Genomic DNA, 12,221 nt, shown 5'->3' with positions numbered 1-12,221 from the left:
TCTCTCCCCCTCCCCCCCCCCTTCCTCCTGAAGCTGAGAGGTGGAGGAGATTGGCAGGACAAGGTTTCTGAGTTTCCCTAAGAAAAGAGGTGTAAATGAATGCACAGCCCTGCCAGTCAGAATTAATTATCCTTAAGTCCACAATCTGGGGCCAATTAAAACTTGCTTTGTCGTCTGGGATGGAAGGCAGTTTTATCCCAGTCATAGCTGCCTCCCAGAAGGGTAGAATCTCCCCTCCCCAACATTTCCAGTCAATTAACTGCAAAGCACTGAGAATTCTAAGGAAAAGGGGGAAACTATGGCAGAATGGGGCTTTCACATGCCCCAAGCAGAGAGGAGGCCCCTCTCACATTCTCTAGTTCTATAAACAGGGAACCCTCTGGAATCTCTCCCCAAGCTCTACATGTATGACCCCATCTCATCTGCTCATTCCCAGGGACATGGGGCCAGCAGGAGCACAGAGCTGTAGCTGTCCCTCCTATCACCTTGTTCAGCAGCCCTGGAAACCAGGCAGGCACCCTACAAGGGGAGCAAGATACAGGGCAGGAGGAGCAGTGACCCTCCATGATTGGGGTCTCCAACAGTGTAAATGGGGTCCTGCAGGGCTGTGAGGGCACACTGAGGACCCTAAGGGGGGAGGTCTGGGAGGCACAGATGGAGGAGTGCTCTACACACAAGCAAGGACACCTCTTGGCCACCTGTTCGCAGGGGAGAGGGATGGCTGCGCTCAAAGGGGGAAGGCAGGGGTTCAGATGCAGGGAGAGAGCTAGGGCAGAGGGGAATGGGAATACAATGCGGGCCTGAGGAAGGAAAGGTTAGCAAGAAAGGGGAGCACTGCGGGGGGAGAGGTATAGAATGGGGGCAGCTGGAAAACGGACACCTCAGGCAAGGAGTGAGGAAGGGTAGGTGTGATAAAGGAAGAGGAGGATGCACAGGGCGGGGACGAGGACGGGGGCTGGATGTGTGTGGGGGTATGTGTGTGTGTGTGGGGGGGACTCACCAGGCCTGGACTCCAGGCCAGCAGCCTGCCCCCCTCACCACAGATGGCGCAAGCCCTAGCTGGGCCTCAGGCCTTGAGGCCAGTCCGTGGAGGAGTGGGGAGCTGCAGGTGGGCGCGGTGGGGTAGGCAACACATGACACTCCAGGCTTGGCGAGCATGGTGATCCACAAGCCCCACTAGGTGGGTGACCCGTGTCCAAATCTAATGCTTCTTCAAGAAGGCTGCATGAGTGGCCATGCCCCCAACTCACAGCGCCTGGGACTGGAGCCCCTGGCTCATACGCCTGTGGAGCTCCTGCGATAGAAAGTGGGGTATCTCAGCGGCCCCGGCCCCCGCCATCCCGCCCAGGCCCAGTGGCCGGCGCCAGGGCCCGGGTCCGAGGCCTGCGGGGGCGGGGCCGGAAGGTGGGAAGAAGGTGCGACAGTGGGTGTGGGCGGGCCCAGGGGGCGGAGAGCCCGCTGCGAAGACGCCCTCCGTTGCCTGGCGGGAGACACGGGATGTGGCTCCGGGAAACGATGGGGCCGGTAGGATGAGGCGGCGCGGAGGAAATGGCGGAGGGAAGCCCCTCGGCTCAGGTGGGTAGGACGAACCCAGCGACGAGAGACGTGGGCTTGACTACGGATGCGTCAACTTATTCAAGTCATTTGCTGCCTTTGAGTCTCATTATCTTCCCTGTAAAAGGCGGGCGAGGGACGAGGATAGATCCTGTCCGGCTCTTGCATCCTGGGTTTCATGAAGGGAAATCCTAGCAGTCGGGCGCCAGCGGAGGCGAATGGGGCAAGTGGGCGGGGATGGGTGCGCGACTCGGCAGAAACGCGGCCCCCAGAGAGGCCGGTTTCTCACATTCAGCCCATCCATGAGCACACATGGCCGCTCGCTGCCGGGCGCTCCCCCCGTCCCTCCCAGGCGGCGGGAAGGCGCGACCCAGGCCACTGACCTGGCGCTGCGTCCGGTCTACCCACCTTCCCTGCCCTCCAGCGCAGCTCCGGCGCGCCCCTGGCGCCGCGGGAGAACCGGGACGCGGCCTGCCGGCAGGTGGCGCTGCGCTCCCGCATCAGGTTCTAAGGCATCAGAGGACGAATGACCTCACCAGCCCCGGCTCTACCCACCCCTCCGGAAGAGAGGAAGAGGGCAGAGAGCGGCGCTAATCCCTTGTTGTGTGTGGACAGAAAGTGTGTGTGTGTGTGTGTGTGTGTGTGTGTGTGTGCGCGCGCGCGCGCGCGCTTAGTCTGGCTAAATCTTGCTTGGTAGAAAGGGCTTCCTAAGGTGACAGTTTCTGTTGGAACCTTAAGATTTGGAGATCCGTGGGGCGCCTGGGTGGCTCGGTCGGTTAAGCGTCCGACTTCGGCTCAGGTCATGATCTCGCGGTCCATGAGTTCGAGCCCCGCGTCAGGCTCTGTGCTGACAGCTCAGAGCCTGGAGCCTGTTTCGGATTCTGTGTCTCCCTCTCTCTCTGCCCCTCCCCTGTTCATGCTCTGTCTCTCTCTGTCTCAAAAATAAATAAACGTTAAAAAAAAAAATTAAAAAAAAAATATTTGGAGATCCGTCGTTCTGGTTTGGTTAGGCTTTCAGTGCTTTCCTGAGGCACCACGACCAGTCTCATTTCAGTAAGGGGATGAGGGGGACCTGTTATCAGATGTAGCTCTAGGAGCGGGAACTCGACCTGAGCTCTGTTTTTATTAGCTGTGTGATCATGGGCCCATAAGTTAACCTCTCTGGGCTGAACTTATCTGCAAAATGGAGATAATATTGGCATCCACCTCACAGAATTGAAAGAGCACCTGAAGCATCTTGCTAAAGCCTAGCAACCACAGACACAGGGTAAATGGAAGCCCTGGCTGCACTTAGCTCCAGTTAACACCCTTTGTGGGCCAGGAGGCGTCAAGCAGGGTTCTGTCTCCCCTCTCCTGGGCCCAGCCCTTGTTTTGGTTGTTGGGGCAGACAGGCGAGTGGGTGGAGGGAAGGGGCCACAGAGAAACCTGGGATCCAAGCTTTTTGCTCCCAGGACTAGCCTGCCTCTGTTTTTGGTCAGACCTAGCACGGCAATCCTCCTTCCTAGCAGGGACACCCCTTCCTTCCCCCCGAAGATGGTGAAACTGCTGTGCTCCCTGCTCTTGAGGCAAAACCTGGAGACAAAAACTACCAGTGACCTAGACCCAAGGTGGCAGTCCCACGGTGCCAAGGGGTGCTGGTACGGTTAAGCCACTCAAATCAGAAGGATGCTTTTGATGCACACCTGATGGAGGGCATGGGGGCACCGTTAGGTCAGGAGAGAGCCTGCAGCTAGAGCAGGGGGGTGGTGACTGGGCACGCTGGTAGGGGTGCTGCTCCCCAAATGGTCATTCACTTCTCTGCTCAGGGATGGCTGCCTTCCTGGGCTTGTGACTGCTGTGGGGAGCTGGCCCCAAGCCCACAGTTAGGAAGAGTCATGGAATGAGCATCCCCTGAACATGCCTAATATAGCCATCCCAGGGCCCTGTGCTCCACTCTGCCCCATCACCCCCAAAAGCGGCTCTGGCTAATGACTCCAGGCAGCAAGAATAGTCAGGAGCGGACCCTGGCTAAGGTCTAGTTTCCTTGGCCTGGTCCACCAGGTCAGTGGGGAGCCCTCTACTCAGGGCCGAGGTTTTCCCCTTGCACTGGACTTTCTTCAGATATGAACTTGTTATGTGGTCGACCCAAGATGGCATGGCAGGGTACCTGAGTGTCTAGAGTCCTCCACGGGGCCAGAGTGAGCATCAGCACCCTCAGTACGGTACAGAGGTGGGGCACAGTCATTCACAACTAATGGCTTGTATATATTATCAAAATCTTATGGAAAAACAGATACACAGCTATTTATACAACAGCAGGTGGGTGTGAGGGAAACGTCTGCTTTGGCATCAAACCTTCAGGACCAGCTGTCGTCCGTCCCTCTCCTCCCAGCTGGAGCCCACTCCCCACCAGGCACTTTCCATCCAGGCCTGCTGTCCCTGCCATGTCCTCTGATTAGCCCAGGAGGGGTTTCAGGGTGTCCTTAGCCCCTCCTCCTTCTCCCCTTGGGCCCTCATGCCCTCTCAATCTTCTGCCATTGCCCCACACAGAGGGCCACAGGCCCAGCAGCTTTGCCCCAAGGGCTCCTCAGAGGCCTGAATCCTGGCCCTGGAGGGCAGTGGGGCTGGGCTGGTTACGTGGTCCTGGTGGGACATCTTTCCTGAATCACAGGCCTTTTGCAACTTGACAGCTACTTGGGCCCCAGGCATTCCATCTTCTCAATGACACGCTAAAAGGACTCTTCTTGTCCAGAAACCTCAGTTCCAGGTATAAAAGACATTTTTGGAGAGCCTCAGAGACAAGAAAAGGAAAGTGAGAAGAGATCAGGTATCCTTCCTTGAACGTGGCCAGGCCTCTTGCTCTCCCACGGCAGAGTGGGGACATCCACAGCAGGTCAGCCAGGGCGGGGTGGGCGGGGTCTGTGCGGGCCTGGGAGGCAAGGCCTGAGCAGTCATGGCATTAGCAGACAGTGCCCCCGGCAGTCTGGTCCTACTGAAGCAGTTTGGGCACCTCCACCTGTTAGGGCAAAGCAGAGACAGTTTAGAGAAAGGAGTCCAGCAAAGGGGTCTCTGCAATTCAATGCGCCTCCCGTTCGTACACCTCAATGTATGTTTGTGAAATGAGTAAATGAGGTATTGACACAGAGGAAGCATTTTTCCTTTTCTTTAAAAACTGGATGTCATCAAATGACCACGAGAATTACGCCTGAGCTTGTCTTTTATGTCATGGTGTGTAGCCCCAAATGATGCTGTGGGGGTAGGGTTAGCTGCCACCACCATCCAGTGAGACGGGCAGGTGACCATGGACTCTGTCACCAAAGATGGGGGGGAGGTAGAAGTTTGAGAAGAGGGGTCTCTAGGGATGGCTCATGTGTCTGTGGCACTGATTTGTCACCAGGAGATCCCCCTGAGGGCTGAATCTCCCAAAGACCTTTGGGATAAACAGATCTGTAGGACTAGGCTGGTCCTGAGAGGGAATTAGTAAAAGGGAGATGGTTTTTGCTTTAGGAATGGGGGAGAGAAGACATGGTCGGGTCAGAGATGGAACTACGATGTAGAGGCTCTTTCTCTATTTCTGGGAGAAACTGGTTTAGCTGCAGGGTGGAGAAGTTGAGGCACGGAGTGAGAGGCTCAAGGAAGCCCCTTAGAGGAAGGAGAGAGTCCTCTCCCCCTGTGGGGATCAGGTGTGGCCTGCCCAGAGGCAGGGGGATGGATGGCATGGCCAGAAGCGCCCTACGGACAAGTAGTCTGTATACATGGCTCCTCCCACAGCCCCCCCTTGCCGGCTCGCCCTCTCCTCCAGCCCCACTGCCTCCCCGCCCCCTCTCCTCCAGCCCTGCTGGCTTCCCTCTCTCCTCCAACCCTGCTGCCCCATCCCCTGCCCCCTCTCTTCCAACCCTGCTGCCCCCCCCCCTTCCAGCCCTGCTGGCCCCTGCCCACAACTACTTAACTTCTTGAGCTGCTTGAGGTTGCTGGAGCGAATAGCAGCCAGTAGCTGGTCGCGGGAGTTCTTCTCCTGGGCGGGGAGGACTTTGTCTCCCATCTTCCTCTGGGTAGCTGGTGACAAGGAGTTCTTCAGGTTCTCCATGATGAGGGGTGGGGCCAAGGGAGGTGGAGGCGGAGGTGGAGCGGCTGGAGCGCCCCCTTTCTTGGGCGAGTTCTTGGGCGAGGCCTTTGGAGATGGCTGGGGGGAGGGTTTGGGGGAGCCCTTGGCCAGCGCCCCTGACTTGGGCACCTCCAGCAGATCCTTCTTCTCCCCGCTGGCCTCCTGCGCCTGCCGTTGCTCCTGGAGCCGCTTTTGTCGCTGTTTGTCCATGTTGCGGCTGAGCAGGTTGGTGACCGTCATGCGGGGCCCGGCCAGCTCGAAATGGTAGCCCAGCTTGAGCAGGGTGGTGTTCTCCTTGAGCAGCTTGGCGATCTCCATCTCCGTCTTGCCGCCGCAGATGTGCCTCTGGTTGTGGAAGCGGAGCTCAGTCAGCGTGTTGTTCTGGAGGAGGGCCCGGAAGATGGCCAGGATGCCTTTGCCCGTGATGTGGTTAGAGTCCAGGTTCAGACTGGTGATGGTCTTGTTGGCCTTGAGCATGATGGCGATGGCGAAGGCCACGTGGTCATCGGCGCGCGTGTTGGCCAGGGCAAACACCTTGACCACAGTGTTGAACTCCAGAGCCTCGGTGAACCGGACCAAGATCTCATTCGTGATACAGTCTGAGTTGTTGACGTTCACCTCGGTCATCTCTGGGTCATTGTTCTTCACTCTCTCCAGAGGCTCATCAAATATGCTGGGGGCCGCTTCCTCCTCCGCCTTGGCAGGCCCTTCCGAGGGCTTGGTGGGGCTAGCGGGGGCCTGTTTCTCCAGGGCTTGCGTCTTGTTCTCTTCTTTGGGCTCCTTTTTATTTACGGACTCCTCTTTTTTCACTTTTTCATTCTCCCTTTTTGCATCCGTGTTCCCGCTTCCTCTTTTCACCTTCTCGTCCTCCTTCCTAGCATCCACGGTCCTCCTCTCCCCTTTTCCCTTCCCGTCATCGTCTCTCTTACTCATCTCCTTCTCCTCTTTCTTCTTGTCTTTGTCTCTGCTTGGCCCCGTGCTCCTGTCACTGCCTTTCTTCTCTTCTTCCCTCCTTGGGGCTGCTGCCCTCTCCTCTCCCCTCCCCTCCTTCCCTGCCTCCTTTCTGTCCACCGCAGCCCTGACCCGACCCTTGTCAATACCCCTGATAAGCTTCTCCTCCTTGGGCTTCTCTCCACTTTTGCCATCGGCTTCATCTTTGTCTCTTGAGAAGCTTTTCTTTAAACCACCCCTCTTTGGCTCCTTCCCCAGGTCTGAGTCCTGTCTGGGGCCCAGGGTTTTTTTGCTGGCATCTCTGCCCCTTTCCTCTCCATTCTTGGCATCTGTCTTGGGCTCCACTTGCTTGTTTTCCTAAAAATTCAGAAAAGAAAAATAAACATGAAGAGCTGGCTACAGAGGGAGAGGAATGAGTATGGAGACAAGCACAGGGAGCATTTATATAACTGCCCTGGAGCCTCCAAAGGACTATGTCCACTGAGAGCACCATAAGCTGTCGAGGTGATTCAAGCTGTCACGGGTGATTTAGAAGGAATGCTTCCAGGGGTGCCTGGGTGGCTCAGTCGGTTAAGCGACCGACTCTTGATTTCGGGTCAGGTCATGATCTCAAGGTCATGATCTCATGGTGGTGAGGTGAGGTGAGGTGAGATGGAGCCCCGCGTTGGGCTTTGCCTGGGTGTTGAGCCTGCTTCAGATTCTCTCCCTCCCCTTCCCCCTGCCCCTCCACAACTTGTGTGCACACACACTCTCTCAACAAAAATTGAACAAAAAAAAAAAAAAAAGAAGGAATGCCTTGCTGAGCCATGTTGGAACCCAAGGTAAAAGGAAAAAACACTAATACTGGTCCTGTCTTTATTTAAAGTTGTGCATTTTTGGTTGTCATAGGTATTTTTGGCATTAAATTTGATTTTTAAAAATATCAGTTATCTTGATGACCGAGCTTTTTGGTGCCCCTTGCACTGTGTTCTAGGCAAGTGCCTTGCACACCTCACCCTAGTGCTCGCCCTGCTTCCAAAGGGTAGTAGGTCAGTGGTCTTCAGACACTGGGATTTTACAGCGAATACCTTTCTAAAGGAACAAAAAAAAAGTTAGAGGGACCAATATAGGGCTGCTAACGTTTTATTTTACCAATTAAAGATATTTATGGGGGGGGGGGCTAGGTGGCTCCATCAGTTGAGCATCTGACTCTTGATTTCATCTCAGGTCATGATCCCAGGGTCATGGGATTGAGCCCTGTGTTGGGCTCTGTGCCGAGTGTGGAGCCTGCTTGGGATTCTCTCTCTCTCTCCCTTTGCCCCTCTTCTCTGCTCTCTCTCTCTCAAAACAGGATATCTATAAATTGTACCTACTATCATCGTCTCATTGGAATAGGAAGGAGCTCACAGTAAAGAAGTAAGGTAGGGGCGCCTGGGTGTCTCAGTCACTTGAGTGGCTGACCTGATTTTGGCTCAGGTCATGATCTCACAGTTTGTGAGATCGAGCCCCGCATCAGTCTCTGTGCTTGCAGCTCGGAGCCTGCTTGAGATTCTCTCTCTCCCTCTCTCTCTACCCCTCCCCGGCTCATTCTCTCTCTCTCTCTGTCTTTCAAAATAAATAAACAGTAAAAAAAAAAAAAAAAAGAAAGAAGTAAGGTAGATATAATAGAATAAAGGACACACCTTTACGTCAAATATGTGTAGCTTTTTGAAAAGCCCACAATATTGTTCTCATTTTTTAGTAGAAACTTTGCTAAGGGTCAGCACCTCTCTGGGAGGAGCCCTAGAGTCCACTGAGTGAGCTGACCTCAGGAGGACTCTGCCAGATTCAGGATCTAGGATTCTGTGACTCCACTTTGACCACACAGACACTGAGAAGTTGTTCAGGGAGGCCTTGGAAGGGAGTCAGCTGAGATGTGCTAAAGTCTTGAATTTTACATGCAACGTGGACCACCCTGTACTTCCATGAGGCCCTGTTTCCTCCTCCACGAAGTTCCATGAAGTGTGAGCCTCATTCTGAAATACTTGCTTCCTACCCCCATCAGAAGAGCCAAAGGAGCATCAGGATTGCCTAAGATTAGATATTAGATTTACCTGCCCAACTGTGATAGAGACCCCAGAGCGACTGGGACCTCAAGGAATGTCCTTCCCTAAAGGTTTTTGTTTGTTTGTTTAAGTTTATTTATTTATGGCGGGGGGGGGGGGGGCGGTGGTGGTTGTTGGGCAGGGAGAGAAGGAGAGAGAATCCCAGCAGGCTGTCAGCACAGAAACCCGACGTGGGGCTCGATCCCACAAACTGAAATTAAGACCTGAGCTGAAATCAAGAGTTGGCTGCTTAATGGACAACCGACTGAGCCACCCGGGTACCCACCACCTCCCCAAAGGTTTTTTTTTAAGAAGAGACTATGGCCTGATTATTAGAAAGGTTTTCTGTTTTTCAAGAGTGCCTGATTGGCATGTTGGAAGAGGAGGAGGAGGAAGGAAAAGCAACCCTGGATGGCACTGGTCCTCCCTCCCTCCCTCCCACCCAGCCCTTCCTCGCTCCCACCCCCCACCCTGCCCTGACAGGACGGAATGGAGAACTGGTTGGTCCTATGGAAACAGTTTGTACCTGCACCACAAACACATGCCATCGGGGACCAGCCCCGGGGTTTATTTAGCAGCAAAAGTCCTTGGCTCCTCTGCTAGAATCACAACAGGCAGCCAAGGGGCACGAGGCCTGGTGAGGCAGGGCTGAGGAATGTGCCCCTTCCCTCCTCCTGCCCTAGGGGGCAGCAGCACTGGGGGACTCACTGGTGCTTTCATGGTGGAGCAGGGTCCGCAGAGGGCTCTCTCACACTTCCTCTGGCCCCCACTGAACTGGATCTGACCCTTCAGATTACCCTGGATTACCCTTTCAGGGCGGGGAGCAGAAGTGATGGTGACTTTACCGTACCTTGACTTCAAAGGAGGAGGAAGCTCTCGGGAGTATGCAAATAGGATGTAAATGAGGAAATCCAATGGATCAGCCCCTTTAGGACACTCCTAACATCTGCCCACAGCTCAGCCAGGAAATTCCAGCCCATCCCAGCTCAGAGTGGTTTCGTCACAAATTCCATCCTGAGCGTGGAGGTGAGAGCTGGGTGCCACAGCCTCTCCAGCAGAGTCCAGAGGTCAGGCCCCCAAGGCGGGGAATCCTGCCCTCCCCTTCCAAAATGTGCACCCTTCGGGATTTCTCAGTACCCACGGTGCGCTGCCCAGCTGCCCTCTGCATAGTTCCCACACCGATCACAGGCCTCACTTAGAGGGAAACTGGGGAGCCAGAGGGATGGTAACTTAACCAGCAAGTTCAGGAAAAACTGGGTTCCAGATCTGACTGTCACCAGCAGCGGCCAAGTCAGTGTAACCTTTTCTGACCTTGTCCATTAGGGGCAAAGGCATTTCCGTCCACCTGCCCGGCAGCGCTCCGGGTGCCTGGCCGCCCCTGCTGTCCCCAGAACCTGCTCCACAGCTGTCTGCTCTCCCGATCAAACCCGTCCCACACTCAGACCAGGGCTCCCATTCTGAACCTTCCCCTGCTTTCCCATCAGGACTCCTTTCCCAACATTTTAACCCTCTCCCTGCCCTGACACCGCAGCCCTTGACCTCTCCCCTTGGTCTTCATCCAGGACTGCTCCCCACTCCCTCCTAGGGTACTCTCCCTACACTGAGGCCCCGGTTGGCTTGGAGCTGCCGAGTGTCTGTTCTTGAGGAGGTGTTCCAGCCCTTTAAAAAGAACCTAACGAAAGCCAGGCAGGGCGGGGGAGGGGAGCTGATTAATCATGGGTTTCCTCCAAATAGCCAGGAATGAGTGGGGCTGGGGCTTGTTGCTGCCTGTAGCCCTGAGAGCTCAGACGTTGCCTTAAAAGGAGAAGGAGCCCAGCGTCCTCCCAGGGCTGGGATTTCTGTTGAGCGAACTCCTCAGCACAAAACAGAGCTGCCTCCTTCTTGCTTATCTGAAAGGGAGTCCAAGCCAACTTCTTTTGCTTCGAGAACTGGTGGCACATCCTGGTGACCTCTGGAGGTTATTTTTGCTTGTCCTCCTGTCTCTAGGCCTCACTCCACTATTCATCCCTTGTAGCAAGAGGGGTTTAGGTTAGCTATAACAAAGAACTTCTATAAAGCAAAGGTCCACAGGCTTCTAGGTGAGAGACCTAAGCAGCAAAAGCTGTTCTTCCCTTTGGGAAAAGCTTTAGGGTTAGGGGAAGCCCACAGGGGTGGTTGGGGAATCCATCACGGAGGCAGAGGAATGGAGGAGATGACCTCTGAAAACCTCTAACAACCTGTGAAACGATGCAGGGACCTAGCAATCAGGCTCAGAGGGAAGAAGCAGGTCCTTTCCCCCATCTGCTCCAGACCTATGGCCTCATGGCGTTGCTCTGTCACTTGGATTAGGATCCAAGAAGCCAAATGCCTTTGATAGGTTCAGATGGCAGAACACAGCATCTTTTCCCTTACCGTGGGCCTTTGGATACTACTTCTAGAAGTCTTGTCTGATTGAACAGAGAAGAGAACATTTTACCACTTTTCATTGCTCAAGAGGGAGAGGAGAAGAATTGTCTCTCCAGAAGTTCCTAGAAAATGAGAACTTGCTGAGAGAAGGCCAAACCCCCTGTATGTGCTGCCCTCAGCCCTCAGCCCACAGTTGCCTAATACCTCACGTAGACCACCACCAAGGTCCTCTCCTTCCTATGACGCGTCACCTACAGAGTAATCCCGCCAGAGGCCTATGCAAGGCACAGAGTCTGCAGACCTCCCCAGAGGACAGCACCAAGATGAGATGGAACCTGGGGAAAATTTTTGTAACAGGACATGGAGGATGTGGGTCTGTCAAGCTCACTCCAGCCACTTGCCTAGGAGGGGGCAGAGCCAAGGAGGGCAGGGGTGACTGGCAATGACTGTGCCCTTCACGTGGGATCCGCTGTCATGGATTCGGGTACATTTGTTCCATCCCCAAAGCAAGCCCGAGGTGATGTCAACTCAGATGGTTCAAGACCGGTCTTTTGCTAGGTTCCCCCGGGGCTGCCTGGTGAGACAGACAGCCATTAGACTTTCTGTCTAGAGACCTCCACATGCACCAGCTCAAGCTCCAGGCTAGGGGCAGGGACTCCAGGCTCTGCAACTCTGCTTTCGGTGGACTGTCTCCCAAGCCTTAGCTGAAGTCCTGAAGGCACTGACAGCCTCAGGGTCCAAGCTCATTAGAAGCCAGCATTTTTAGCTTGGCTCTGGACTACAGCCTGCTTCTTGTTTCTTGTGGATCAGGTTATATTTAGTAGGAAAACATCAGGGGACTCTGTGGCATCCCCCAGTCCTCCCAGTGCTCCAACCCCTCACCACGTCTCCTTCCTGGTCCTGCACCAATGCTCTCCGCCAGCCCCCAGCATGTCTCAGAGCCCACGATCGTGTTCCCCTGCTTCTCCCATGGAAGCTGGCCCAGCAGAAGGCTGGAGCCCTGGCCCTACTCTCTCCAGCCACCTGGAGACCCGATGTCAGACACCACAGCTGCCAGGGTCTTCTGTCTGCAAGGGAGGGCAGGGAGGAGCCAGCCGGAGGCTGGAAGGCGTGCCCAAGGTCCCCCCGGGGAACAGCACCCTTACACAGCTGGTGTGAAGGTCAGGGCTGCTAGCAGGGTCCGG

The 12,221-nt window shown here is 55.1% G+C and overlaps 1 protein-coding gene across 1 annotated transcript in view; it reads right to left on the bottom strand.

Annotated features, from left to right (window-relative positions):
- Nucleotides 1–1,246: 1,246 nt before the first annotated feature.
- The window catches only part of LMOD1 (leiomodin 1), a 44,468-nt gene continuing 33,493 nt past the window's right edge, over nucleotides 1,247–12,221 (bottom strand). The window contains exons 2-4 of the mRNA XM_053909487.1: nucleotides 5,459–6,946; nucleotides 1,963–2,061; nucleotides 1,247–1,480 (exon numbers count right to left, since the gene is read on the bottom strand). Coding sequence (XP_053765462.1) covers nucleotides 1,247–1,480; nucleotides 1,963–2,061; nucleotides 5,459–6,946 — 1,821 coding nt within the window. The remainder of the gene's footprint in view (nucleotides 1,481–1,962; nucleotides 2,062–5,458; nucleotides 6,947–12,221) is intronic.

Source organism: Panthera pardus, unplaced genomic scaffold, assembly GCF_024362965.1.
Source record: "Panthera pardus isolate Hobbes unplaced genomic scaffold, ASM2436296v1 HiC_scaffold_21, whole genome shotgun sequence".
Lineage (NCBI taxonomy): Eukaryota > Metazoa > Chordata > Mammalia > Carnivora > Felidae > Panthera > Panthera pardus.
The sequence above is the reverse complement of the archived record's forward strand: the minus strand, read 5'-3'. Positions and strand labels throughout refer to the sequence as shown.